This window comes from Sorex fumeus, unplaced genomic scaffold (assembly GCF_029834395.1).
Source record: "Sorex fumeus unplaced genomic scaffold, SorFum_2.1 ptg000047l, whole genome shotgun sequence".
NCBI classification, from domain to species: domain Eukaryota; kingdom Metazoa; phylum Chordata; class Mammalia; order Eulipotyphla; family Soricidae; genus Sorex; species Sorex fumeus.
In genome coordinates this window covers 56,693,368-56,720,948 of record NW_026606104.1, presented here as the reverse complement: position 1 = coordinate 56,720,948, position 27,581 = coordinate 56,693,368, and the positions used below count along the sequence as shown (strand labels likewise).

The 27,581-nt window shown below is 41.3% G+C and overlaps 1 protein-coding gene across 4 annotated transcripts in view; it reads left to right on the top strand.

The window, feature by feature from the left end:
* FOXJ3 (forkhead box J3) overlaps positions 1-26,926 on the top strand; it is a 133,316-nt gene extending 106,390 nt beyond the window's left edge. For 3 of the 4 annotated variants that reach the window (XM_056123079.1, XM_056123080.1, XM_056123078.1), the window contains 7 exons: positions 2,918-3,046; positions 6,428-6,602; positions 10,170-10,595; positions 15,145-15,246; positions 16,032-16,223; positions 21,536-21,643; positions 23,998-26,926. In XM_056123079.1, coding sequence (XP_055979054.1) covers positions 2,918-3,046; positions 6,428-6,602; positions 10,170-10,595; positions 15,145-15,246; positions 16,032-16,223; positions 21,536-21,643; positions 23,998-24,113 — 1,248 coding nt within the window. In that variant the 3' untranslated portion in view covers positions 24,114-26,926. The remainder of the gene's footprint in view (positions 1-2,917; positions 3,047-6,427; positions 6,603-10,169; positions 10,596-15,144; positions 15,247-16,031; positions 16,224-21,535; positions 21,644-23,997) is intronic. The other variant, XM_056123082.1, reaches the window with a different exon arrangement.
* The last annotated feature ends 655 nt before the right edge of the window (positions 26,927-27,581 follow it).

Genomic DNA, 27,581 nt, shown 5'->3' with positions numbered 1-27,581 from the left:
TGCAGCCAAGAAAATGACCCATATGCTGTTATAACTTATTGATACTACATTTCGTGGCTCTTGATTACTCCTAGGATCCCATAGGTATTATTTATTTTGTGGTGATAGTGGGACAGTACTGAGAATTGAACCCAGGGTCTCTAGCAGTAGGCAGGTGTCGCATTCCTGGCTCTGCATTCATATCAAGTGGATGTATTTAATGGAAATTAACATTGAAGTTGTTTACCAGAAAATTTTTTTCCACAGGTTTATTTCCCCTCATATTTTTCAGTATTATCTTTCCTCCTTTTTTCCTAGAATCATAATTGTGCTTAGCTGATGTGAATGTGTGGTGGTTTGATTTGCCTTATGTATGCTTAGAAGCCTGTGCTTAGTCTTCTACATATTTGCCATCTCTGGGCCAGTGGCTTTGAGCATCGAGTAACCCTATTTTATGCATGGACATACATAGGATGGTGATAGCCCATTCAATTAATTCAGCAAACACAGTTTACTAGGTAGAAAACACAGTTGTTTGTGATTATTTGGAACTCAAGGAGCTTACCATTTATAAGTAGGAAAAAATGTTGATAAACATGAATTACAGGAGCTAGACAGTGGGTAAGCACTTGCCTTGCACCCAGCCGACCCAGGTTCGATCCATGGGACTCCATATGGTTCCCCAAGCCTACCAGGAGGGATCCTTGAGTGCTGAGTCAAGAAAGTCCTGAGCACAGCTGGGTATTACCCACCCCCACCCACTCTTAAACATTTTTGATTTAGAGGCCAGTGACAATTCAAGTGATAGAGCACATGCTTATCATGTGTGCGGCCCTGAACTGGATCCCAAGCATCTTATCACCTGAGAACCTCTTATGTGGCCCTGGTGTCTCTTGAGCATTACTGAGATGTCCTTCATGGACCTCTGAACGTCACACCATCAGGTGTGAAGTGTAGGATTGAACATCCCTGGAATGGTCCTACTCTGCCGGCCCAGCCCCACTAGATATGATCTCTGTAAATCAGACCAAAATGCAAATATACAGACCTGGAAGTGGGGACACAAGTTGGTAATAGCATTTGAATAGAACCTTGAGGAAAAATTAGGCTAGTTCCCTTTCTCTGCTCCCTTTTTCTTGCTCTCTCTGCCCCAACGCCCCCATATGTGCTTGGGGGAGCCATATGTGCCAGGAATTGTACTGTGTTGGCTGTATGCAAGAATCTTTTTTGCTATCTCTCCAGTCATAGGTTTTTTTTTTTTTGAGGGCTGGGAAGTGATTATGGGGGCTGGCTACATGCTCAGGGGACCATATTATTTTGGAGATTAAGCCCCAGAGTTCTGCATGTAGAGTGTGCTCTCCAGCCATTTGAATCATCTTCCTGACCCCTAGAGTTTTCTTTTTTTTTTTGATAAAAAAAAGGTAAAGGCCCTCCCGTTGATCGTCGATTTGCTCAAGCGGGCCCAGTAACGTCTCCATTGGAGACTTTGTTGTTACTGTGTCTGGCATATCGAATACTCTCGGTAGCTTGCCGGGCTCTCCGAGAGGGGCGGAGGAATCGAACTCGGGTCGGCCATGTTGGCCGCTTGTAAGGCGAACGCCCTACCGCTGTGCTATCGCTCCAACTTTTTGTTTCTATTTAAAAATTACAATGGTTATTATAAGGTATAGTATTATTAAAAATACCCAATCTCCTGCCTAGTAATAACTTGGTATATAGTTTCACATCTGATATACATAGATACATAGTAATGTTATTTTAAAATTTAGATCACACTTTTGTGATTTTGCAAATGCGTTGCATTTCCAGTTTCAGGCATTATAAGCACTTTGAAGCCTGTGATCTTTTCTTTGTGTTCTTTGGTGTTTAAGATTTTGATTGAAGTGAATGATAGCTTAATTTGAAGTTTGATTAGAAATAAATACATATTGTGGCTTTCTTCTTTAAGCCGACGTTCTTTCTTGAACATGTATCTCACTTCCTTGTCTCTGTCTTTTTGCTTGCTCTTTCAAGCTCGTATTCTCTCCTGAGCACATATTTCTTCCCTGCTCTCCCCTCACATCTTTGTAAGTAATTTTCATTCAATAAAAACTCTCTTGTGTCACTAAAAACCAAGTAAAAAAAGACACTGTAGGGGCTGGAGCGATAGTACAGTGGTAGGGCGTTTGCCTTGCACATGGCCAACCCAGGTTCGATTCCCAGCATTCCATATGGTTCCCCGAGCACTGCCAGGAGTAAATTCTGAGTGCAGAGCCAGGAGTAACCCTTGTGCATCACCAAGTATGATCTAAAAAGCAGCCAAAAAAAAAAAAAAGAAGACATTGTAGACTTAACAGTAAAATCTATATAGTCCCCTTTAACTAAATGTTAATTATAACTTGGTAGCAAGTTAAATTTAACTACCACTGGACAGGTACTCACACTTGACTTTAAATTTATCTTAATTTGAAAGTAAAGTACTGGTTAACAAGTAATTAATGATTAATAGTGTGGAGTTAGAGTGGGTAAGCAGCAAAAGGAAAGACCATTGATATGTTGTCTTCTGTCACATACTGTCCCCTTACTTATATTTTTTAAAGTAGCTTTAAAAATGATACTGCTCTTAGGTGCTGGAGTGATAGTATGCACTGGATAGGACTCTCTTACCTTGTAGACACCCAACCCAGGTTTGATCCCCGGCACCTCATACAGTCCCCTGATCCTCACCAGGAGTGATCCCTAAGCACAGAACAAAGAGTAAGCCCTGAACACCACCAGGTATGGCTAAACGACCACCCCCAAACCAAAAAGTACTCCTTAGAGGTGGTTCATGTGGCTCACTGAGAGGGGGTGGTTTGTGTTGTTCAGTGTTACACCTCCAATACTTGGTATCTGGCAACATGGGCCAGGGGTTAGGGGAGTGGGAACTTTCTTATTCAAATGTTACTTTCCATTCTAGGTAACATTGTACAACACTGATCAAGATGGTAGTGATAGCCCCCGAAGTAGCCTTAACAACAGTCTCTCAGACCAGAGTTTGGCATCTGTTAATTTGAACAGTGTTGGAAGTGTGCATAGTTATACACCGGTAAGTCTTGGTGAAGTGAGTTTACCTTTAGTGTTCAAAACTAAATGAAATGTAATTAAAATGCAAACGAAAAGTGGAAAATGTATTTCACCCATTAACTTAGATAAGTTGAACCGATTTCTGTTATTTTAATTGGGTGCTTATATTTTACCAAATTAGGTTCAAAATATATGATTAATTGTATCATGCTTTGTACTTCAGCTCTATTCTTTCTATGTCCAAATGAAAAGCGATTAGAATAGAAGAGGAAATATGCCTTTATTTAGCAGAGCTCAGTATTTGAGGATATTTATAGTCTTTGCTAAGGGAATTTAGAAGATGTGTGCCTTATTTTCCAGCTAGAGATCCTTAGAAAGGTATTCTTCTAGGGTTGCCTCAAGTACTCAGTTTTTGTCCTGTGTTACATTTTTCAGTTTTGGTTTTGGAAAACAAAGCTGTGCTATAAACCAGTGGTGATTTTGGCACCCATTAAAAGGACATGATTCTTGAATTATCTTATAATTCTTGTCTTGTTTTGTCTTGTCTTTTCAATAATTTACAAAGCTATTGATAATATAATTGTTTCAAGCATACAATTTTGCAACACCAATCCCACCACTAGTGCTCCTAGAGTCCCTCCCATCCCCTAGCCTGCCCCCGTGGCAGGCATATAACAAATTTATTTCAAGACACATTATACTTTGATAATTGTTTTCAAGTCAAATGGCACCTATTCTTCTCAATAGGAAACAGAGCCCAGGAGCCACATACACACCTTTCACTGGGATAAATTTTATCTTACTGGACCACTCTTTATTCTTGATGAGCAAATAGCTGAAATACTGCAAAAAAAGGGGGGGGGGCAAAGATATAGAGGGAGTGGTCAAGGTGACTGAGATAAGAAAATAATACAAGGGAAACTAGAGAGCAGAACTAAAATCAAAGTGAGAATTGGGGAAATACCTTGCATGGTAAGAGCCACACACCTACCACGTGTCTGGCTGAATTCAGTCACCAGCAGGTCTTCCCCCACCTCATCCCTTGGTCTGACCCTGCTGGCCACTGCACATTGAGGGTGACCCCTGTAGCACTGTCCTCCACTGTCATCGATTTGCTTGAGCGGGCCCCATTGTGAGACTTGTTGTTACTGTGTTTGGCATATTGAATACATCACGGGTAGCTTGCCAGGCTTTGCCGTGCGGGCAAGATACTCTCGGTAGCTTGCCGGACTCTCCAAGAGGGGCGGAGGAATAGAACCCGGCTTTGCCGGACCGGCCGTGCGCAAGGCGAATGCCCTACTGCTGTGCTATCGCTCCAGCCCTATACAAAAGAAATCTATGTATTAGACATTTGCTTTGGATGGGTACAAATCTGTGGATGGAGTATTTGCTTTGTATGCTGCCATTGTGAGTAGAACCCCAAACCCCATGTGGTCCCCTGAGCACTGCTGAGTATGGCCCCCAAACAGAAATAACAATAAAACAATGTTAAATTGAATGTAGAAAGAAAAAAGAACTGCGGAACTATTGCCATGCTCTGGAGCCTGGGATGGGGAATTAAATATTATCCCAGAATGTAGAAGAAACAGATAAAGAATAAAGTATGTTGTGTGAGAGGGATTGCTCAGTGGGCTGGTACATGTGCTTTGCACACGGGAGGCCCATAATTGATCTCAGCACTTCATGGTCCCCCAACAGCAGAAGCTACTCCCAAGCACTAAGTTGGGAGTAGTCTCGGGACCCCCAGGTTTCGCCCTTAACTTGTAATGTCGATACCTGTATCTGCATCTATATGCATGTAAAAGAAGACAGTATTTAAGGTGAAATTAAGAATTCTTTGTAATTTTTCAGAAACTAGAATAGTACCAAAGCATGTTTACGAAGAGTTTTAAGGGGTTACTGTTTCAAGAAAAATTGGGGTGGGGGGGCTTTCACTTTGATCTATATCAGGTTACATCACTAAATTTCAGGTTATCACTCATAAAAATACTGTAGCAGAGAAATAAGATACATCGAAAGGAATAGTTTTGAGGTTGTATAGTTTGGGGATTATAAATAAAATGTTAAGGTAAATTTTTATTCATCTGTGAAATTATACATACTCTTTGCTAAAGAGCTTAGAAAGCATTCTACACTTGTTTAAAGGTGCTTTTTCTGAAAAGAGAGAAATTACTTAAGACATAAATTAAAACAGTCATGTTATTTCTTCAGGGAGTAAAGTATGAAGTACCATGCTTCACTGGAAACAGGGAGTCAGATGAGAATTCCTTTGAGATAGAGGGGATGAAAAACTGCCCTGTGGCCACATACCACGAGGTAGGAATGTGAACTAGAAATGATAGGTGAGAGTTTGCTCCTTGTTGGTTTAACTTGTTGTATATCATGTTTCAAGACTGTCATTCTGTCAGTGAGACTGGAGCACCAGAATGTTTTCATTTCTGGTTGTGCTGCCTTTAAAGACCATTCTTATTTTCTTAGGTGTTTATGTTATATTTTTTATCCTGCATTTTTCAAGGGTGATTTATTGGTTTTCTCAGAAACTTATTTATCTTTTACCCCTCATTTCTCACTTCCCTTTAGTTTTATTTATAAAATCTATTAGAAATGAAAACTATGTGTAATAAAGCTCCTATAGCTTTAGACAATGTCATATAATCAGTCAACAGTACCAAGAGTATTTGTGTTTGGGGCAGGAATGATAGTACAGCAAGGTACTTGTCCTGCATGCAGCCAACCGGGCTCAATCCCTGGCACCCCAGATCGTCCCCCAGACCCTGTCAGGAATGATCCCTGAGTATCGCCAGGTATGGCCAAGGGGGAAAATGGAATATTTATATACCTATAGAGGAATTGAGGGCCAGAGAGATAGTACAGGGATTAAGACTTTTGCTTTGTACATAGTGCGCACTGGTTTGATTCCCAGACTGCAATAAGCCACTGCCAGAAGTACCTGAGCCAGGAATAAGCCTGAGCACTGCCAAGCGTGGCCCCTAAAACAGAACAAAAGAGTAATTGAACAAGTGATTTAGAAGAATTAGTTGCTTAGCAATATAGTAGTTTGAGATGAAATTGCTTCTGTACAAATCAAGAGGAAGATTCAGCAGGAACTGAAAGGGTGCTAGGTCTGACTCATTTATTTGTTTAATTTTGAGCAAGTCATTTAACGTCTTTCAACTTTTCTCCCCCTTGTCTGTGAAATGTAGAAGTTGGATTAGATTTCTATGGTTCCTTTAGACTCAAATGAACATTGCTGTCTATTTTGTGTACCCATCTTAAGAAAACAGTAGGAAAGCCAAAGGCAGGGATTGGAGTAAAAACTAATGGTGTTTTTACGTCCATATTTTCGGTAAAAAACCTATGTTGTTGTAAAGTTGCCAAGTTATTAACTTTTTTTTGATATTAGGTGACAAACCATCCAGAGCCAGTCTCTCAGACATTAACTTCTCAACAGCAGCCACAGTACAACCTTCCGGAACGAGACAAACAGCTACTTTTTTCAGAGTATAATTTTGATGATCTCAGTGCCTCATTTCGAAGCCTCTATAAATCAGTTTTTGAGCAGTCACTTAGTCAACAAGGTGAGTTTTTTAATGCTTCTCTTTTTGTAAAATTTTATTGAAAGCTTCAAAGAATTATTTCACACAGCAGCTGTTAAATTTCCTCATTGTTAGAGTATTATTATCCTGATCACAATTAGATATTTTTGTTACGCTCTTTGTTCCCTTTTATTCTGCAGTGAGTATATATTATAGCACCGAAATGACAGATAAATTTCATCCTGCATGTCTGCTTTACTTTACTTGATTAAAAGATAGGTATCGTAGAGCAGCGGAGTGAAGAATTTTGACTCTGCATCTGTGCCATGTGGAAATACTGCCATGGTTAATTAGTGATGTCAGGCATGTTAAGTGTTTGGTAAATGTTACACCACAAGAATAGATAAGCCCTGCTTTTCTCTTCTGACTAGTCCTGACAAAAAGGTAACTATTAGAATATGACAGCAGCAAATTTGCAACTTACTTCCCGCCTTGCGCGTTCCCCCCGCCCTTCCCCGATTTTTGAGTCACACCCAGAGGTGCTCAGGGGTTACTCCTGCCTTTGCACTCAAGGAATTACCCTTGGCCTTGCTGCTGGGCCTTGTGGAAGCCGGGAATTGAACCTGGGTTGGCTGTATGCAAGGCAAATGTCCTTCCAGCTGTACTATTTGCTTCGGCCCCAACTTTGCGACTTCTTCAAGTGAGCTTTTAATCTCATGTTCATCTCATGCACATTGGCGAATTGTCACTGTTTCACGAAATAACATTTAAATCAAATTTTAATATGAAAGGTGAGTTTGGTGGAGGTGTGGTATTAATTTCAGTCAAGCGCTAGATTTTTGTTGTGACAGGTTACTCTCCCATTAGCTGTTGGTTTAATTTTGTTCATGATAGAATCAAGATGTTGCATTGCCTTTCCTGCGTAGATCAGTATCAGAAATTATTGAGAACTCTACTAGTATTTTCTACTTATTTTGTTAGGTTATTTGTAGATTAGTTATTTATGCCCTAACTCAGAACTTTTATCTGTTCTTAGCAATAAACAGAACAGATATATATCCTTACCTTTGTGAGATTTACATCTTAATACTGATCATCCTCACATATTATGAATGTCAGTGTATTACATATGTTACATTGATGAGTATCAGCAGCTCAATATAGTAAGTTGCTTTTTCTGTTTAAACATTTATATGCCCTTTAATCATAAGCTTTCTATTTAAAGAATACAAAGAAGGTCTTATTTTTTTCTCAAAATAATTTGAAATTGAAAATTTAGACTATATCAGGGAGCCAGAGAGGGCTCAGGGCCTGGAGCACGTGCTTTGCAAACCCTAGCGTCCCTTTAAATGACTTTTCTAGTACGAAGGAAAAGAGCTTTTAACTGTTTTTCCTGTAAAACATTAACTTTGTAGGTTTTTTAATTTTAATTTGAAAAGAAAACATTTATTCAGATGATGTGACAACTGGGTCATAATTCTTAACCTGTCTTGATTCTTAACTTATCTTGGTGGAACACATAAAAGATGCCACAAAACGCAGCCTTCTTTGCAGCACTGCTTTCTCCCCACAGCTGGATAGCCCCAAAGTAACAATAATAAATACCTAAGTACAGCTTTTAAAATGTAAGGAGAAGCTGAAATAACAAAATAAAGCCTTGCTGTCTGTTTGGACATTTCATGTCCAAATTTCTGGTAGCTGTAATCAAAGCAAACTTTTTTTTTTTATTAGTGAATCACCATGGAGTAGTTACAGATTTAGAAATTTTCGTGCTTGCATTTCAGTCACACAATGATCGTGTATCCATCTCTCTACCAGTGCCCATTCTCCACCACCAATGATTCAAAGCAAACTTTTTTGAGTTATATGTACGTGTATACACACGCACACGCACGCGCGCACACACACACACACACACACACACACGAATACATCTTAAGATGTATTTAAATATAAAGCAACAAAAAGGGAGATTAACACCCAGGAATGGCTGAGATTAGTACCAGGAATTTTGCTCTATGAATGGAAGGCCAGCCACAGGCTCTAGGTGAAAAGGAAGCTCAGATAGAGAAGAGAGCACCAAATGAAGGGTGTTGTGAGGGCCCTCCCAGGGTGGGAGAAGCATGCTAAAAGTAGTCGATAGACCAAACATGATTGCCACTCAAAGCCTCTCTTGCAAAACACAGTACCCAAAAGAAGAGAGAGAGAACAAGGGGGAATACCCTGCCACAGAGGCAGGATGGGACGGGGCGGGGGGGATGAGGGTTGGGGGGGGGGGGGTTGCTGGGACCCGTGGGGATGGATGACGGGCACTGATGGAGGGATGGGCACTTGATCATTGTATAACTGAAACCCAAGCACAAAATTTGTAAGCCTATAACTGTACCTCATGGTTTTTCACTAATAAAAAAAGAAAAAAATTTTTAAAAAATTTTAAAAAAAAGATGTATTTAAATACAGTTCTACTAGTGTAAGATTTTAATTGATTGATACTATGCTATGGGTTTTTTTTTTTTTAACTTAGTACACTTTTTCTTGTGACTGATTCAACAAAATATTGTCTGAGCCATTCCTTTGTATCTGAAAATAGCCTGCTTATGCAGAACCAGATGTTGCAATAGATTATTAAAATGAGTTCGGCCTGCAAAGCAAATACATATTATTTTTAACATTAGGCACTTCTGGCCCAATCATCATAATAGCTAGCATTTCCTGAGCTTTTTAGCCTGCAGCCGGCATTTGCCCATGGCACTTACTCCTTACAACTCTGAAGGAGGTCCAGTCATCATACCCATTTACAGTTGAGGTAATTGTGGCTTGGAGAGGTTGATAACTTTTTGAAACTACCAAATATAAAAATGGCAGTGCAGAGGCTTCAATCTCTTACTCTCTGGTGCTATAGAGTATCTGATCTGAGCCCCCTAAACTTTATAAAGAATGGTCCATGGATGTTAGGTAAAAGACAGTGGGGATGACTTTTTCGCTTTTTGCTTGGTCTTAAAAGATCCTAGCAACTTAAGACAAAGCTTTTGGAGAAAACAAAGAGCGGGAGTAGCTGTGTAATTAATTATATCCTCTCTGTCAAATCTTTCTACAGAAAACGGTCTGAATTTAACCCACCATCTTCTCCACCTACCCCCTAACACTTACTTATTTTGGAAGACTACTCTCAGATACTGAATTCAAGGAAGTCTTCTCTGTCTCAAACCACTTCTTAGCTAACTGGGCTAAAGCAAAGATTCTGCATCCCTCTCTGTACTTTGATCTCAGTAGTTGTTACATTGTTTGGCAGACTTTCATTTTTTCAAGTTTTGTTTTAATTGAATCACTGAGATAGTCCCTTACAAAGCTGTTCATGATTAGGTTTCAGTCATTCAGTGTTCCAACACCCCTCCCTCCACCAGTGTACGTTTTCCAGCACCAGTGTTCCCAGTTTCTGCGTCAGTTTTTGACCATGAGCTGCTGCTTAGGGTGTGATGTTCTCTTTTCATTAATGCCTGAGCCCAGCATATGGTGGATGTTCCATCAGCACTTGCTAACTTCCTGCTTTTGCTATTTAAATAATTTTGCAAATGTTTAATTGAATGTTCTTGCTCTCTCTTTTTTCAGGCTTGATGAACATCCCTTCTGAACCTTCCCAGCAGTCCCACACTTCATGTTCCTATCAGCACTCACCTAGCAGTACAGTGAGCTCTCACCCACACAGCAACCAAAGCGGCCTGTCCAACAGCCATGGCAGCAGCCTCAGTACTACGGGCAGCAATTCAGTTGCACAGGTCTCGCTGCCCCACCCCCAGATGCACACTCAGCCGTCTCCACATCCACCCCATCGACCACATGGCTTACCACAGCATCCGCAGCGTCCCCAGCACCCCCAGCACCCAGCACCACATCCACAGCAGCACAGCCAGCTCCAGTCCCCTCACCCCCAGCATCCTTCTCCACATCAGCATATACAGCATCATCAGAACCATCAGCATCAGACGTTAACACATCAGGCACCCCCACCCCCACAACAGGTATCCTGTAATTCTGGTAAGTTTTTGTCTCCTGACTTGTATTTAACGAAGTATAAATTAGAATCTGTGCTTTGTTAATTGGGAAGTGCGCGCATGTGCGTGTTTGGGGTGTGTGTGTGTGTGTGTGTGTCTGTGTGTGTGTGTGTGTGTCCCGAAAGCCTTGTCTTTTTTGCTTGCTACAATCCTAGAGTTGTAATTAATTCAATCCATAGATTGACCTGGAGATTTTTTTGATTAAAAATTATTGTGGTAATAGAAGGAAGGCAGCAATCATTGTCAGTTTGAGGTTTTATTGTTTTGTCCTTTTGTAACTTAATTTGTGACCATTTGAAAGGTTCATTCTGTATATAATCTAGTGATTCAGTGTACATTACAGAATGAGCATAGATTATGTTAAAAAGATGTGTTTGAATTTTCATTATGACTCAGGATCTTTGGTGTGTTGTTTTCTCACATATAAAGATAGAACTAAAATATTCCGGTATACATTATTGCTATCAGGCTTATATTAAGAATCGCTCTTTATCACTGTCCTCCCATTGTTCATCGATCTGCTCGAGCGGGCCCAGCAACGTCTCCATTTTGAGACTTCTTGTTACTGTGTTTGGCATATCGAATACGTCAGGGGGAGCTTGCCAGGCTTTGCCGCGCGGGCGAGATACTCTTGGTAGCTTCCCAGGCTTTCCGAGAGGGGCGGAAGAATCAAACCCAGCTTGGCCGGGCTGGCTGAGTGCAAGGCAAATGCCCCACCGCTGTGCTATCGCTCCAGCCCATATTAAGAATACATACATGAAATGCCTGGCCTAGTAACTTCCATTTAGTATTCAGTGGATTTCAACAATTTTTCCTTTCCTTGCATATTCCTAACAAGTATCTCATCTTGGAATGATAGATTGCAAAGAAAGGAAATGATTTCTATGAGATGTTCAACTTCATTGCTCATAGACATGGGTGTGTTTGCACTGCAGGACTCTAGGGTATATATAATAGACCTTGATTTTAAGTGGACAAGCCTCTTGGAGTTGAACAGAATGGGTCCATTCCTCAGCTTGCCTGATTGGCCAAATAAAATTTTTATTCTGAATAATGGTTTCTAAATGCTTGGTGGTGCTAGTGCATATTTACCAATTAAAAAACTTGAACGTTGTTTAGGCAGTTGAATTCTCAGGAGAATGAGCTTCTTGTTATAAATCTTAAATTTCTCTGAAAGTATTGCCCTTTTTACAGAGCACAAACGTAATTTTTTTGGGGTGGGGGGCAGAGAGATAGTACAGTAGGCAGGGCACTTGCCTTTGGCTGACCTGGTTCAATTCCTGGCACTCATATAGTCTCCCAAGCCCTTCCGGGAATGATCCCTGAACACAGATCTAGGAGGAAGCCCTGAATAATGCTGGGTGTAGCCCCAAAACACAAAAAGTAATGTTGATTTTAGAGAATCAAATGAGATCAGATTAAAAAATACAGAGTTAGGATACTTAGGTATCCTTTCAAGTTCTTAGGATACTTAGAACTTGAAACTTAGTTCTTAATAGATATTAATGTCACACACCTTTCCTGCCCTTGTTACCGAAGAAGATAACTGGAACCTTAAAATTTGAAATTCGGGCCAGAGAGATAGTACAGAAGTTAAAGTGCGTGGTTTGCATGCTGCTGACCCTAGTTTGAGACTGACCATGGCACACAGTTTCCCTGACCTTAAGGTCACAATAAAGAATGGGGCCTTGAGCCCTTCAGCATAGCTAGGTGTGACCCAAAAACTTCTTAAAAAAAAATCTAAAATTAAAACTGTCTTGTATGTTTTACAAATACAATAAGTATAGCTAATACATATTTTAAAAATTGAACATTTTAATTTTTTTTAATAATTGATTTTCTTTTTCCTGTCACAAATTCTTAATTTGGTTTTAGAATAAAATTGAAATTTTGGTATAGTTCCTCCCTTAAGGATTATCTCCAAATATAGCTTGAAATGACTTGTAGTTCTAATGTTAGAAAAAAATTATTTTACATAATAACAGCCCTTTTTGGTAATGTTTGCTGTCACTGTTTCCTTTTATTTATTTTGGGGGCTACTCTAGACAGTAATTGAAACCATGCATATGATACCAGGGTCAAATCTGAGACTTCCACATGCAAAGTATGTGCTTTAACCCTTTGACCTATTCCCAGCCCACTGTTTTTTTTTTTTTTTTTTTTTTTTTTTTGCTTTTTGGGTCACACCCGGCGATGCTCAGGAGTTACTCCTGGCTCATGCATTCAGGAATTACTCCTGGCGGTGCTCGGGGGACCATATGGGATGCTGGGAATCGAACCTGGGTCGGCCATGTTGGCTGCGTGCAAGGCAAACGCCCTACCCGCTGTGCTATCACTCCAGCCCCCACTGTTTCCTTTTAATATCATTTTTTCCTTCAGAAATTTACATTTATTCTTGAGATGATTTTGAAGATTCATCAGCAGTTGCATAGATTGAGTTTCAGTACACAGATCAAAATCTGTAATCCTTTGGTCACTTTTGCCCTCTATTAAGTGGAATCATCATTGGGATTTTGGTTTGATTGCAATTGAAAGCAATCCACTATGGACTCTTAGTTACCCTGTTAACCAAAGGGAGTTCAGAAAAAAACTATTCTGCTGTGGTAATTTTTTATAGGACTGAACAGTTTGTCTTTGGCAAAAAAAACAATGAAGGAACACTGTCCTCCCATTGTTAATCGATTTGCTCGAGCGGGCACCAGTAACATCTCCCTTGTGAGACTTGTTGTTACTGTTTTTGGCATATTGAATATATCATGGGTAGCTTGCCAGGCTTTGCCATGCGGGCGAGATACTCTCAGTAGCTTGCCGGGCTCTCCGAGAGGGGTAGAGGAATCGAACCCGGGTTGGCTGCATGCAAGGCAAACGCCCTACCTGCTGTGCTATAGCTCCAGCGATAGTATCCCTTATATGCTAGGAAATTAAAATAATTATTTTTATGATCAAATGCAAATTAGATTTTATCATTAAAAAAACTCAAGGAAATTAAATAATTTACTCATGAGCTTAACAAGTGATAGAATAAGTGATAAAAGTGGAATTCTTTACCTGTCAAACTTCAAAGGCTGTAACATTAATTACTCTAAAAAGACGAAAGCCTGGTGTTGTATTGATTCTATAGCAAGTAGGACACTTACCTTGTAAGGAGGCCAACCCTGGTTTGATCCCAGGCATCCCATATGGTCCCCTGAGCGCACTAGGAATGATTCCTGAATGCAGAGCCAGGAGTAACCCATAAGCACCACTAGATTTGTCCCCAAAACAAAACCAAAAAAAGACTAAAACCTGCAAACATATACTGAGTGGGTAGGTACTTTCTCTGCAAAAATTACTTTGTGTTGTCAGACATTTGTAAAAACTCATTTACTTGAAGAATCTCAAACTGATAGGATTAAACATAACTAATTTGGGGTATTTTCTTAACAAATTTCTCCATAAATGATGAGTTAGTTACCTGAGGACAGGGTCATTATATCTGATTCTTTTTTTTTTTAATTTTAAAAAATGTATAATTAAAGAGCTTTATAAATCAGGTATCCAGTAATTGATATAGCTGTGCTGTAGCAAAAAAGTTCTTTGAACCATCAGTTCATAGTTTTCTGAAGACAGTATATTGGGTAGCAAATAACTGGGAGGAGATTTTGTTCCTCTGTTTAACTATCTCATTGAATGTGGCTCTGCCCCATACCCTTTGAGGTGGTGAACATTTTGCTGGCAAACAGGCTGTGAACTCCTCACTCTCCTGTTGATATTATATCACAGAATATGGTTTCTTACTAAAAAAAATTCCCTATATAAATTCTTAAGCATTTTGTTTTATTTTGGTTTTGGGGGCCACACAGCAGTGCTTGGAGATTACTCCTGGTAGGGCTTGGGGAACCTCCTGGGGCTCTGGACATCAAATTTACGTCAGCTTCTATGCACGGCAAGTGCCCTGACTGCTGTGCTATTACTCTGGTCCCCACATCAGAATTTCTTAGAGGCTGCCTGTCTTAGAAGAGCTCCGCTTTAAGGCAGTTCTCCTAATAGTGCTTTGACAGAATCACTTCTGTCTCTACAATCTCATTTACCTTAAGTCAGTGCTTTACATTGGTGTTGGTGTTGCTTCAAAAGTGAACCAGTTTCGAAGTTAGAAGTAGTATATTTTTGTTAAGGTCACAGGACAGGAAAACAAACTTTATGGGTTCTAACTGGTCATTCATTTCTACGGCACAAGTGTATAAAAAGCAGTTACCAGGCTTGGTATTACAAAGTGACGTAACGGTTTTTAGCTTGCCAGACTAGAGTTTTGAAGCCCTAGGTTCAAGTCTGTTCTTCAGTGTGACCTCACTAAGTTCTGTGGTTTCACTTTAATTTGTAAAGTGAGAAGGAATAATACACTTCGTACCTGTCTCACCCAGCACATTGCCCTGATACAGGATGTAAATCTAGTAAACTAGATAGGGAGTTGCCAATCAGACCAGTTCAGTGCCTGCCTTTACTATGTACCTCGAGCTTTCACTAAAATTTATACTCTTCTCAATGTTTTATAGGTGTTTCAAATGATTGGTATGCAACGCTTGATATGCTAAAAGAAAACTGTCGAATTGCAACCAGTGTTAATTGGTCAGATGTAGACCTTTCACAGTTCCAAGGTGAGTATTGATTCCTTTAGATGTAGAGCCAAATGTACATGATTCTTAATTTCCCAATTGCATTGCACTTTTTTTAGTAGAAATAAACATTCCCTTATATAGTGTTTCTTTTGCAATTAGTTGTATACTAAAAAAATACTTAGTTTAATTTAAGGATGTCAGCTATAATTTTTTAAAGTTACATTGTAGACTGGGCTGGAGGGCATTTGCCTTGCGTGTGGCCCATGCGGCTGACCTGAGTTCAATTCCTCCACCCCTCTCAGAGCTCAGCAAGCTACCGAGAGTATCTCGCCCGCATGGCAAAGCCTGGCAAGCTCCCCGTGACGTATTTATTCAATATGTCAAACACAGTAACAGCAAGTCTCATGATGGAGACGTTACTGGGCCCGCTTGAGAAAATTGATGAACAAGGGGCGGGCGGACAGTGCTACATTGTAGACTGGGGAGAGATTGGGAGTCAAGGCACTTGCCTTTCATGTGAAGAGTTTTGAATTCAGTCCCTGGTACTGTGTGGCACCTCCTGCACACCACCTTGTATGACTCCAGCACTGCTGGGCCCAACCAAGCAGCATCACCTCACCATGCCCTGGCAGGGAGCAGTCTGGTGTGCTTTGACTAGATGGCCATTAAGCACTATGTAGGAGGCACAAATCTCCCAGTGTTAGATTTTGTTGAATGGGCAAATCACGGCAAGTGGCAATTTTGAGAACTGAAAAAAAGAATCATCTTATTTCCTTGTAGTGTCTTCAGAACTATGCTAACTTCATTTCTAATGCTTTCCTCAGGTTTGATGGAGAGTATGAGACAAGCAGATCTCAAGAACTGGTCTTTAGATCAGGTTCAATTTGCTGATCTCTGTTCTTCACTTAATCAATTCTTTGCACAAACTGGCCTTATCCACTCACAGAGTAATGTTCAACAAAATGTTTGTCACAGTGCCATCCATCCAACAAAACCTTCCCAACACATTGGAGCAGGTATGGTTAGACTTTATTATATTTTTGTTTTCTCTTTTCTCATTCCTGTGAAATTCTGTAACTGAGACAGCTAGAATGCTTTACCTTCAGCATGCATCTCCCATCCTGGGCGGATCTTCCCAACACCCTTTATTTGGTGCTCCCTTCTCTATCTGAGCTGCCTCTACCCCTAGAGTAAAGTGCGGCTGGCCTCCAAGCCATGGAGTAAACCTCCTGGTATTTATCTCAGCTATTAGTGGGTGTTAGTCTCCTATTTTGTTACTTTATGTTCCCCAGATAAATGCAGTCTTTCTGTGTCTGTCCCTCTCTTTCTGACTCATTTCACTTAGCATGATACTTTCCATGTAGTACCACTTGAATGTAAGTTTCATGACTTCATCCTTTCTAACAGCTATATAGTACTCCATTGTGTATATGTACCAAAGTTTCTTAAACCAGTCATCTGTTCTTGGGCACTCAGGTTTTTTCCACCTGGCTATTGTAAACAGTGCTGCAATGAACAAACAAGTGCAGATGTCACTTCGACTATACTTTTTTGCCCCTCTGGGATATATTCCCAGGAGTGGTATTGCTGGGTCAAATGGAGCTCAATTTCTAACTTTTTGAGAATCGTCCATACTGTTTTCCAGAAGGGACCAGTCGGCATTCCCACCAAGAGTTAAGGAGGGTCCCTTTCTCACGACATCTGCACCAACACTGGTTGCTTTTGTTCTTTTGGATGTAGGCCAGTCTCTGTGGTGTGAAATGATATCTCATTGTGGTTTTGATCTGCATCTCCCTGATGTAGAGCATTTTCTCATGTGCCTTTTAGCCATTCGGATTTCTTTTTTGAGAAAATTTCTGTTCATTTCGTCACCCCATTTTTTGATGGGGTTGGATGTTTTCTTCTTGTGGAGTTCAACCACTACTTTGTATATCCTTGATATCAACCTCTTATCGGATGTGTGTTCGACAAATATCCTTTCCCATTCTGTAGACTGTCTTTGTATTTTGGTCACTGTTTCTTTGGAGGTGCAGAAGCTTCTTAGCTTAAGATAGTCCCATTTGTCTATCTCAGTTTTCACTTGCTTGGCCAGTGGCGTGACGTCTTTGAAGATACCATTAGCTTCAATGTCATGGAGGGTTTTGCCAACTTTGTCTTCAATGTACCTTATGGATTCCGGTCTGATGTTGAGGTCTTTAATCCATTTTGATCTTACTTTTGTACTTTGTGTTAGGGACAGATCTGAGCCCACTTTTTTGCATGTAGCCGTCCAGTTTTGCCAGCACAATTTGTTAAAGAGGCTTTCCTTGTTCCACTTCACTTTTCTTGCCCCCTTATCAAAGATTAGATGACCATATTCGTGGGGGAAGATGTCAGTATATTCAACCCTGTTCCATTGGTCTGTAGCTCTGTCTTTGTTCCAGTACCATGCTGTTTTAATTATTACTGCTTTGTAGTAGAGTTTGAAGTTAGGGAGGTTGATTCCTCCCATTTTCTTTTTCCCAAGAATTGCTTTAGCTATTCGTGGGGGCTTATTGTTCCATATAAATTTCAGGAGTCTTTGCACCATTTCTTTGAAGAATGTCATGAGTATCATAATAGGGATCACATTGAATTTATAAGCTTTATCCAAGTTGTTTTCTCTTCATTTTAATTATCTTTTCTCCACCTTCCATTTGTATTTGTTGGATTGCGGATGTGCTAGGTTGTGGTACTTGCCAGGGCGAAGTTCTTGGGTTAAAGTGCTCACACTCGCCTCTTTGGGGGAATTGTTAGATGAGGGAGTTCAGAAGTAGAAGAAAGTGTGGGTTAGTCTTTAAAAAGTTACAAAGGCCCTTTCAGCCCAAGGTGTGGCTGCTTGGTAGTAGAGTGTCTGCCTCACACATGTAAGGCACAGGTTCAGTCCTTGCACTACACAAAATTGAGTAAGTACCTCGTCTGACTTATTTGTAGAAATTATGGGTTTTCTTTTCTTTTCCGTTTCCCCTGCCCTGCCCCTGTTTTCGGAGCATACCTGCCGGTGCTGTGAGACTACTCCTGTCTCAATTAGAGCTTGACAGTCAAGCCTGGCCATGCTTGAACCTGGAGCCGTCTCACCTGCCCTGTGTTATTTTGGGGTGGTTGGGACGGCGGGTGCCCTATATAGTTAGTGGTGATAGATCTGGCATTCACTGCAATGCGAAGCAAACACTTTAACCCCATACTGTCTCTTTGGCCCTGGCTCTTGCTTCTGTATCGTGCTTTTTGGTGCTGGTATTCTCTTCTTCATCCCCAAAGCTTCTTAGGTTTCAGTGTTACTTTATTCACCTCCTTCTAAAGGCAGGAGAACTAGTTTTTCCTCAGTATTCATTTCTCTCCCAACACTCTCTTTCCCCTTCTGAATCAACAGAATTTCAACCAGTCCTGGCCTGCTGGCCTGTTAACCCTTTCTCTGATCAGTTTTTAAAGTTAGAACCTCTTCTTGTCAGCCTTCTATTCTCTTTGTATCACTCTGTATAAACTCCCTTCTGATATCTCATTCCCTCATCTCTTGTTCTTATAATTCTTAGTCACATTTTCTTAGAAATACAGTACAGGAAGGGATTTCAACAGGGCTGGAGAGAGTTCAGAGGTTAAGGTGTTTGTCTTGCATGTGGCTGACCCCGATTCAATCCCTGGCATCATATATATATGGCCCCCTGCGCACAGGACCAGGAGTAAACTCAGCACTGCTGGGTGTCTCTCCCACCTCCATCCCCCTCCCCCGCCAGAAATTAAGCTACTTCAAAAAACTGTTCATTTTATCTTTTTAAAATTGTGATCCAAAGAGAAAAAGTGACTTTAAAATACAAAGTTTATTTTGGTCTTAGTTCCAAAATGTAGCCTCTCTAGATTCTTCAGACTTCCCTGATGCCACATCTGTCGTCTGGACACCTTGACCACATACTGTCTCTTTGGCCCTCGTAACCAGAATTTTTGCATGAAAATAGAAGTGCTAAACAGTTGGCCAAATATCAGGAAGTTTAGGCTGTTAGTGTGGGTGTCTGTTTATTTCCGTAATACTCTAATTCTCATCTCTTTACCTTTTAAAGAATGATTAAGCCAGAAAGGAGAAATGAAAAAATACAAATCCAGATTAATCTCCAGTAAGATTTAGTATTTGCCTTTTAATTGTTACTTACGCGCTTAAGGATGAGTAGAAAGAAAGTTACACTTTCGCTAGATGAAGAGAGGAAAGTTGATCAATGAGTGCCCATATCACGAAGTGATGTGTTCCCTCCAGCTGGGTGCAGACTTTAGAAGCTGCACCAGCCTCGAAGGTGAAAACTGACCAATATTGGGAAGGGTACGAAGTAGAAAAGAAAACTGACCAGCACTTCAGTACCTGGAGATAGGATTTTCACTCTCCAATAATATGCTTAAAAGAGAATGGGGAGATAGCTCAAAGGGCTGAAGTACAGTATGCGTGCTTTGCATGCTGGAAGCCCGGGTTTGGTCCCTGATACTGCCTGGTTCCCTGAGCATTCTCAGGTGTCGCTAAAGTACCACTTGCGCCCCCTCCCCCGTCCCACACCCCCCCCCCCCCCCCCCCCAAAAAAAAAGAATATGCGAGAGCTGTAGTTTAGTATAACTTTCCTTCCTGAATCACCAAGATAAATTGGTCGAAGAGCTCAGTTCTGGCTGAAATCTTTACTATAAAAAAGACATGTCAGCATATCTTGAAAAGCAATAAGTGGCTGGGGGTCAGAAACCCTGGATTCCATTCATAGTTGTGTGTCATTTCTTCAACATCTAAATGAACTGAGGTCGAGCTGATTGAATTATCTGTAGTGGATCGAACGCTTGCCTTAAACACAGCTGATGTAGGTTGGAATCCCGGCACCTCGTATTGCCCCCCAAGTCTACTAGGAATGGTTCCTACATGCAGAACCAGGACACGTGACCCCAAAACAAACCCTATAAAGTTACCTTACTTCATCTCAAACATGGGCAGTCTGACCTTACAGTTGCAGTGCTAACACGAGAGCAGCCAGTTACACTGTGCCGTATCTTTACCACAAAAAGATTTCTCTTCCCTTTTGGTTCTTCTTGGAATGTAGACACGGTCTTCTAGTTGATTATGCCACTGATAGAATGCCAATGTAATTTGTGTGAAGTACCTTAGGGAAATAGGCTTTTCTGAACTCCAGATATTTTGTATAGTGTAAGCCTGAGGAGTCTCTGTGCGAGGGCATATGATGTTGTCCTCCCTTTTCCGTGTTAGGAGGCAACAGAATTGACCTAATTTGAGAGATTATGATGCTGATTCCTATTTTCAAATTACTGTGAAGGGGTGGGAGCAGTAGTACAAGCAGGTAGAATGCTTGCCTTGCACGCCCCTGACCTGGCTTCAACTCCTGGCAGCCCATATGGTACCCCAAACTGTCAGGAATGAGCCCTGACACCACTGGGTGTAGCCCAAATTACAAAAGAAAAGTAATAATGGTATTAACTTAGGAACTTTTGAAAATTCCATTCTAATGAAATCTACACATCATAGCACCACACTTCTAAGCAATACATTTTTAATTATCTCTGCTTGGTTGATACAGCTCTGTTACCCCGTGCAAATCTTTCCTATCACTTTGTGCCTCCAGTTATTTCAGAACCTGCCAAGGCCGGCATGGTTGGGTCTGTTGGGAGGGTACGGGAATGAGGGCAGGAGAGAGAGGAGACAGGACATGGCAGAAAGAATTCTTACGTTCGGAGAACTGGATTCTAGGTCCAGCCCTGTGAAGCTATGTTTCTTTGGGCAAATCATGAAGCCTCTTTTGTTTTGGGGGGCCACATCCAGTTGCTCTCAGGGCTTATTCCTGGCACAGTGCTCAGGCACCACGTGGCGTTCTGGGGAACAAAGCCTAGGTCGGCTGCGTGCACGGCGAGTGCTTTAGCCACTGTACTTTCTCTCCGGCTCCTTTTTAGCCCATCTTAGCCTTTGTTTGCGTCATCTCTAAAATGGGGATGATCCTTCTTTTGCCTTCTTTGTGGACTTAGAGCTTCAAGTGAAGTAATGGATAAAAATGCTTTCAAAATGTCATGAGATGGAATGACAGACGTAACTTGCCTGTGAGTTCCTGGAGAGTTGAAGGCAGCACCACAACTAGATCCAGTGGCCTCCCACTCGAGTGACATCCTGCTTAAAAGCCAGCACCACCTTCAGGCAGAGGTTTAACATCGAAATGGACGTATTTTTCCTTCCCTTCTTTCCTCAGCTTCTCTGCTTAATTTTAGATAACACTTCTAATACAGTTTAGTACATGATATATTTTACTAATGGTGACATGTTCTTTCTGCTTTTCAATCTGTCTAGGAAATTTGTATATGGACTCCAGGCAAAATCTTCCTCCTTCAGTGATGCCACCCCCTGGTTATCCTCATATTCCACAGGCACTCAGCACTCCGGGAACAACAATTGCAGGTAATTTGAGGGTGTGTGTTGTTTCTTCAGGCATCTAAGACTTCATTGTTACTTGATTGTTCGGGGGCCACACCAAAGCCGGGCTCAGGCACTGTTACTGCTCTGTACTAGGGGATCACTCCCCGCAGTGCTCAGGGGACCATGTGTTGCCAGCGACCAAAGTATATACTCCGTTTGTTGTGTGAGCCCAGCCCGTTTTGTTCTCTCCAGCCAGCCCTGGTAGTTAGGTTTGCTGGATTTTTGTTTTGTTTTTGTTTTTGTGGGCCACACCTAGCCGTGCTAAGGCTTACTCTTGGCTCAGTGTTCAGGATCGCTCCTGGCCATTTGCAGGGACCGTATGTTATACCAAGCATCAAACTTGGGCTGCATGAAAGGCAAGTGTCTTTCCTGCTGCACGATCTCTCTGGCCCATATTTAAGAGTTTGTTATTGAAAAGCATTTGCTGTCTAATAGTAAGCACGTCTGCCTCGGGATAGAGTGAACTTGTTAAGGAGATGAGGAGAGCAAAATCTAAAGATAAACTACTTGTTTCCAGATCTGTTGAATATATTCAAGTATTTTTTGGTGTTTGAACCACATAACTTGAAGTGTATTTTTGCCCATGATGCTGTGAACTTGATCTGCTTCTTAGGGGTCAAAATGCCTAAGGTTTGTTCTGGTACCTTAAATTGAGACTGTTTAATTTGGATGGGATTTCAGCAGATGTGTTGAACCTACTTTGATTAATTCCTCTATAGTCTGCTCCGTTCCCTCTCCCCAGCTAAAATGTACTGAAACGTGCCTTAGTGAGGAGGTAAATTTCAGGAATACTTCTTTATAATTTTCCCCTCATAGGTTTCTGAATGTGGGATGTTTAACAGGGCAGTAGAACAAGTCAAGGTGGAAGGGATCTGAAAGATTATCTAGATGAGGAAGCACAGAGGCTTAAAAAGGAGAATAACTTGCGTAGACCATTCAGTTTCTTAAGAGGCCAAACTAAGATTAATTGCAGCCTTTGATCTCTTTCGAGATTTATTCATGGGTCTCTGAAGCAAGGCCGTGATAGAGCTTACATAGTAGTGCTGGAGTTAGTTCGTGAAGGTGACTGCCAGTGCACCCATGAGTACTGGGAAGTGTGGGGAGGAAGCATGGAGATTTCAGTCACAAAACCTTCACACCAGAATTTTCATCAGATTAAATCTTGGTGAGATCCGTCCTGAGAAAGTGGAGTCCTGTGTCCTGAGAAAGGGGTATGGTGGCGATTTTGGATTGTGGAAGCAAGTGGCTGCTGGGGCCCCTGCTTGGGCGAGCCATGAGGCCAACCTGCCCCCCTCCAGTTTACCCCGGTCTGTTCAACCATGTTTGGGGCCAAGATTAACTGTGGCTTTTGATCTCCACGAGTCTCTAAAATAAAGACCAGTAAATGAGCTTGTATAGCCGAACCAAAGGTGGTTTGTGGGCATGGCTTTCACATACCTAAAAACTTTTTTTTTTTTCCACATACCTAACTTTTGACCATTCAATTTCTTGGTAAACTTGGTCCTAAGTTTTTGGGGCTCTGGCCAAAGGCACAGTGGCAATTTTGGGGTATCAGGAAGCCTGAAGGCATCATCAGGCTGCTGATGCGCTCGCCTCACAGATACAGGTTGGCCTGCTGGCGGCCCTTTACTCCAGAATATTACTTTTAAAACCAAAAAACAAACACCAGAATCACGCTTGTCAAAGTTCTGGAGGCAGAAAACCCCGGAAGTGGGGAGCACCAGCAGCTCCACTTCCCACAGTTCCTGTGCGGCTCTGTTCTCTGGGGACCTGCCCTTGACCTGGTGGCACAGCATTGCAGTGGCTAAGGGAAATTCACTGTGTGTGGCTTCAGTAGTGCGCAGGTATCGTTCTTAAAAAACTCCCATGTGATCCACTTCTTGCTATTGAACTAGACTGAAGCAAAGTGGAATGTAGTTGGAAAGGTTGTGTAAGTACTTGGGCACTTGAGCACTCTTTTTTTCTTTATTTTTTTTTTTTTTAAGGTAGGGCAACGTGTCTGTTGATGAGGGCGCCACACTTGGCAGTGCGGGAGACCAGCACAGTGCCGGGGATCAAACTCAAGATTTTGCTTGTGCCACGTCCGGTTCATTTTTTTCCCCTTACTAGTTTACATATGGTTGTGTGATTTCAGTAACCTGCTCATCCTCTTTTCTCGGGCCCCCTGTCCTATAAAATGAGAGTCACAGGAGCCATCTGGTTGAATGCTTCTTGCTCAGTTAGTGAGGTCATGGCTGCTGGGTGCATGGCACACAGGAAGTACTCGGCAGCCACTGCCTCCTTTCTTCTGTCCTTCCCTACCCAAGGCACTACAGATGTTGCCTCCTCTCTTCCAGGTCATCACGGAGCCATGAATCAGCAGCACATGATGCCTTCCCAAGCCTTCCAGATGCGACGCTCGCTGCCTCCAGATGACATCCAGGATGACTTTGATTGGGATTCAATTGTGTAGAGCTTCTATCTCAAAGGCACCAGACCCCATAGTCACCTTTCTGTGCAGTTGAAGGGAAAAATTTTCGGAGAATCCAGTTGAAAAAAAGAAAGTTACTAATCACTTTACCAATGTTATCAAATTTACTTTTGAAGACAATCAAAAAAGATGCTGGCTGGATAACTTACTGCTTTTATCTGACCCAAACAAGTACTCCATGTTTGTCTCCCTGCAGCTGCCCTATGTAGCTCCTAACTGTTGTGTGATTTGACGGCTTTTGCATATTCGTGTCAGTTTGATGTTGACCACAAGTGCCAGACTGATTTTCAGACAGAGCCTATTTTGCTGCAAGCAGTTTATAGATAACAGATTTGTAAATACATGTATAAAAATTACTGGAAGGTCTCAATTTTTCTAATTGGGTTATTACGTCTTGAAAAGAAAGTTACTATGTTTTTATTCCTCCTTAGGCTATTTTCTGCAGGATGCTTTCAACAATTGTAGGCAATTAAAAGAAAATAGATTTTTTTTTTCCAAATTCCAGTTCCCCTCATTTAATCTTTTCAGAAGTGTGGATGATGAGTTCTCTCACTCAGGATGTTTAAGAATCCAGAGTGTGGTACAGTCAGGAGGGGTGTATTATTTCTGCCTATGAAGCAGCATAAAGAACTGATAAAAACATTTTGGTGCTTGGGGAACTATAGAGGTTTATGTTGTATCTTATCTGTGTCTGTTTTCTTAAACCCGCATGATAATAAGTCTAAAATGTAATTGATTGATTAGAAGCTGGACATCGCTTAGGTCTTTAGTTCACAAGTCAGTGCTTCCACATTCACTTATATATTTACTATCCAAAAGTGTTATTTTAATATTTATTGCTACCTTTTGCGAATGCTCAGCTTCTGTTGGGTTTATTAAGGAGAAATGCAGTGTCTGAAAACCTGAAGTTCTTTTTCTTGGTAAGCGTTTACAGACAAGACAATCAGAGAGAGATTGTGTCATTCCCTTTATCTCACTCCTTTTTTACCATGTGAATATTTCTCTATCTTGGCATTCCTACTGGTTGAAAACTTATTAGCTAAGGAGGATTTTTTCTGGAATTTGAATCAGACTTCATTTGGGCAACAGAATAGCAGGCAGGGATTAAAAGTAAGTTTTCTTGCTCGTTCTCTATTCACAGAGCCCTGAAAAGAGGGTAGAGGCCCATGTAGCTTCTCTTGGCTTCAGTTCTTGGTGGCGACTCTTGTCAGTGGCCAGCTGTTTCTGCTGTCCTGTGTCTGTGTACGCACGGTGCTTGGCTGCATTCTTTGAAATGCAGCCTGCTCTTAGGTTTTGTTGTTTTGTTTTACTCTGTATTATGGTTATTTTGCATGGATTGTCTTTTATTAAAAAAGTGAAAAGTCATGTTTAATAGATTTTTAATTGGGTAAGCCAAAAAAGGGCAAAATTTCTGTTCTGATAGGGAAATGATGTATTCCATCAAATCAGCACCCCACCGGTTGCTTTTTTAAAGATCTCTACCATGCTTAAATTACTTTAATTAGCCTGAGTGATTCTGTGGTTGAGAATACTCTACTTGAACTAAACAGACAACTTTGTTTCTTTGTGTATGTATGAGAGTGTGTTGGTGAATGTGTGTGGGTATTTTTAATGAAGTGTTGACTTGAATGAATCACTGGGAAGCCATCCACAGGAAAGGCTGATGAGCTTGAGGGAAAGGGAAGGGCTTTATGTTCCTCTTGTTTGGACCCACTTGGCATGGAGAAAGAGGCTCATTTTTCTAGTCCCTTGAATCAGAAAAAAAAAAAAATCAGGATTCTGGAAAGATAACCAATAGGTTCCTCCCAGGTGGAACAGAGACAAGGTAAAATAAATAGCCTAGAGAGGGAAGGCCCGAAACGTTTGTGGGGGGAGGTGGTGAGTTTCAATAGTCTACTCACATCACTGCTTTCTGATACTAAAATCGCTGTTTTGAAACTTTAAATTGCTTGTGTAGCAATACGCACTTTAAACAATTTGGGTATTGGAATGTAGTATCATTGAGAGTAGAAACCACTGATGAAGATTTTATAAATCGTGCAAAGCTAATTTCCCATTTGGCGGTCATTTATTGATTTATAGTGATGACTATTTTTGTGAGAATTTTAACTAACCAAGACTTGCTGTGAAGGCAACAGCTCCATCCAGACACGTCCCACTCTGTGCTTCAGGGGCCCGGGACAGGCCTTCTGACTGGCTCAGCAGAAGTGGCTGCCCGGGGAGGCCTGGGAGGGGTCTTCCTGCACCCATTTGGTGGCTGGTTGTTAACGCAGAGCAAGCTCTGTTTGGGATGTAAATTGACTGAAATCTTCTGGGGATAAAGAAGCAAATGCATCTAATGGAATGGGTGCACTCTGTCCAGGAGAATAATCCGACTGGCATTTGTGGTAGTTTCTGAAATGTAAATGTATTCATGTGTGTGTGTTCTTGTAAATAGTGTCTCTCAAAATGTCCTTTGAAACGGGAGGGAATCAGCCCGGGGATTATTTCAAATGGAATAGAGTATTTTGATACCGTTCATTCAGAGGGTGATGTGTACATATCTATATTGTATATATGTGATGGAGATGCATCGGCTTTTCGTGCACACACTCTGCGCTCTGTACTGCTGTTGGACAGTCAGTGTTTTAATGTTTCTACAGTTTTGCTATTGCACGATTTCATATTTTGCCTCTATGATGAACGGCACCCATTCTTTGTAACTGTTTAGTGCTGTAAAGAAATATTCCAAGTGTCATTAGGATTGTTGCTGCCAGACCTGATATGCATGAATGGCACTTAAAATAAATATAATATGTTAATCCATAATGCTTTTTGGTCTGTGTTCTTTGTTGAGGAAGCAAGACTGGAATTGATTCTGGTGTGGAAAGCCAGTGGGCCGTCTTTGGGGTCTCCAGAGTGGCGTTTCGGTATTGCTGCCTGAGAACAGTAATTACTGTCACTTATTGAACTAGCTGGATAAACTTGGGGAAGTTATTTGATTTCCTAGTTTCATTTTCCACATTTTCAATGCCTGTAAAATGAGGACATTCATAGCTACTTCCTGGAGTTGTGGGATTAAGTTAATGTGTGTTAACATTCAGCACAGTGCCTGGAATAAAAAAAAGAGAGAGAGAATCCCACATATGCACGTAGTGTGCGAAGCAGATTGTAATGTCCTCATCTTACAAATTGGGAAGCAGCTAAGCTCGAGGTACAGTGCTGAGATGAATCTGGGTTAATTCCAGTGTTGTGTTCTAGTATTTAAATCATCCTGTATTACTTTGAAGGGGATTCCCGTATCTCTAGTCCTACCCTTACCCCATTTTATATCCAGCACTGTCTTCCCACAGAGTTGTTTGTAAAAAGTAGTGGTGGAACTGAGGGGGCACGGGGGGGGGGGGGGGGGGGGAGTATGGAGGTCACACCCAACAGCGTTCATGGTTTACTCCTAGCTCTGCACTCTGGCCT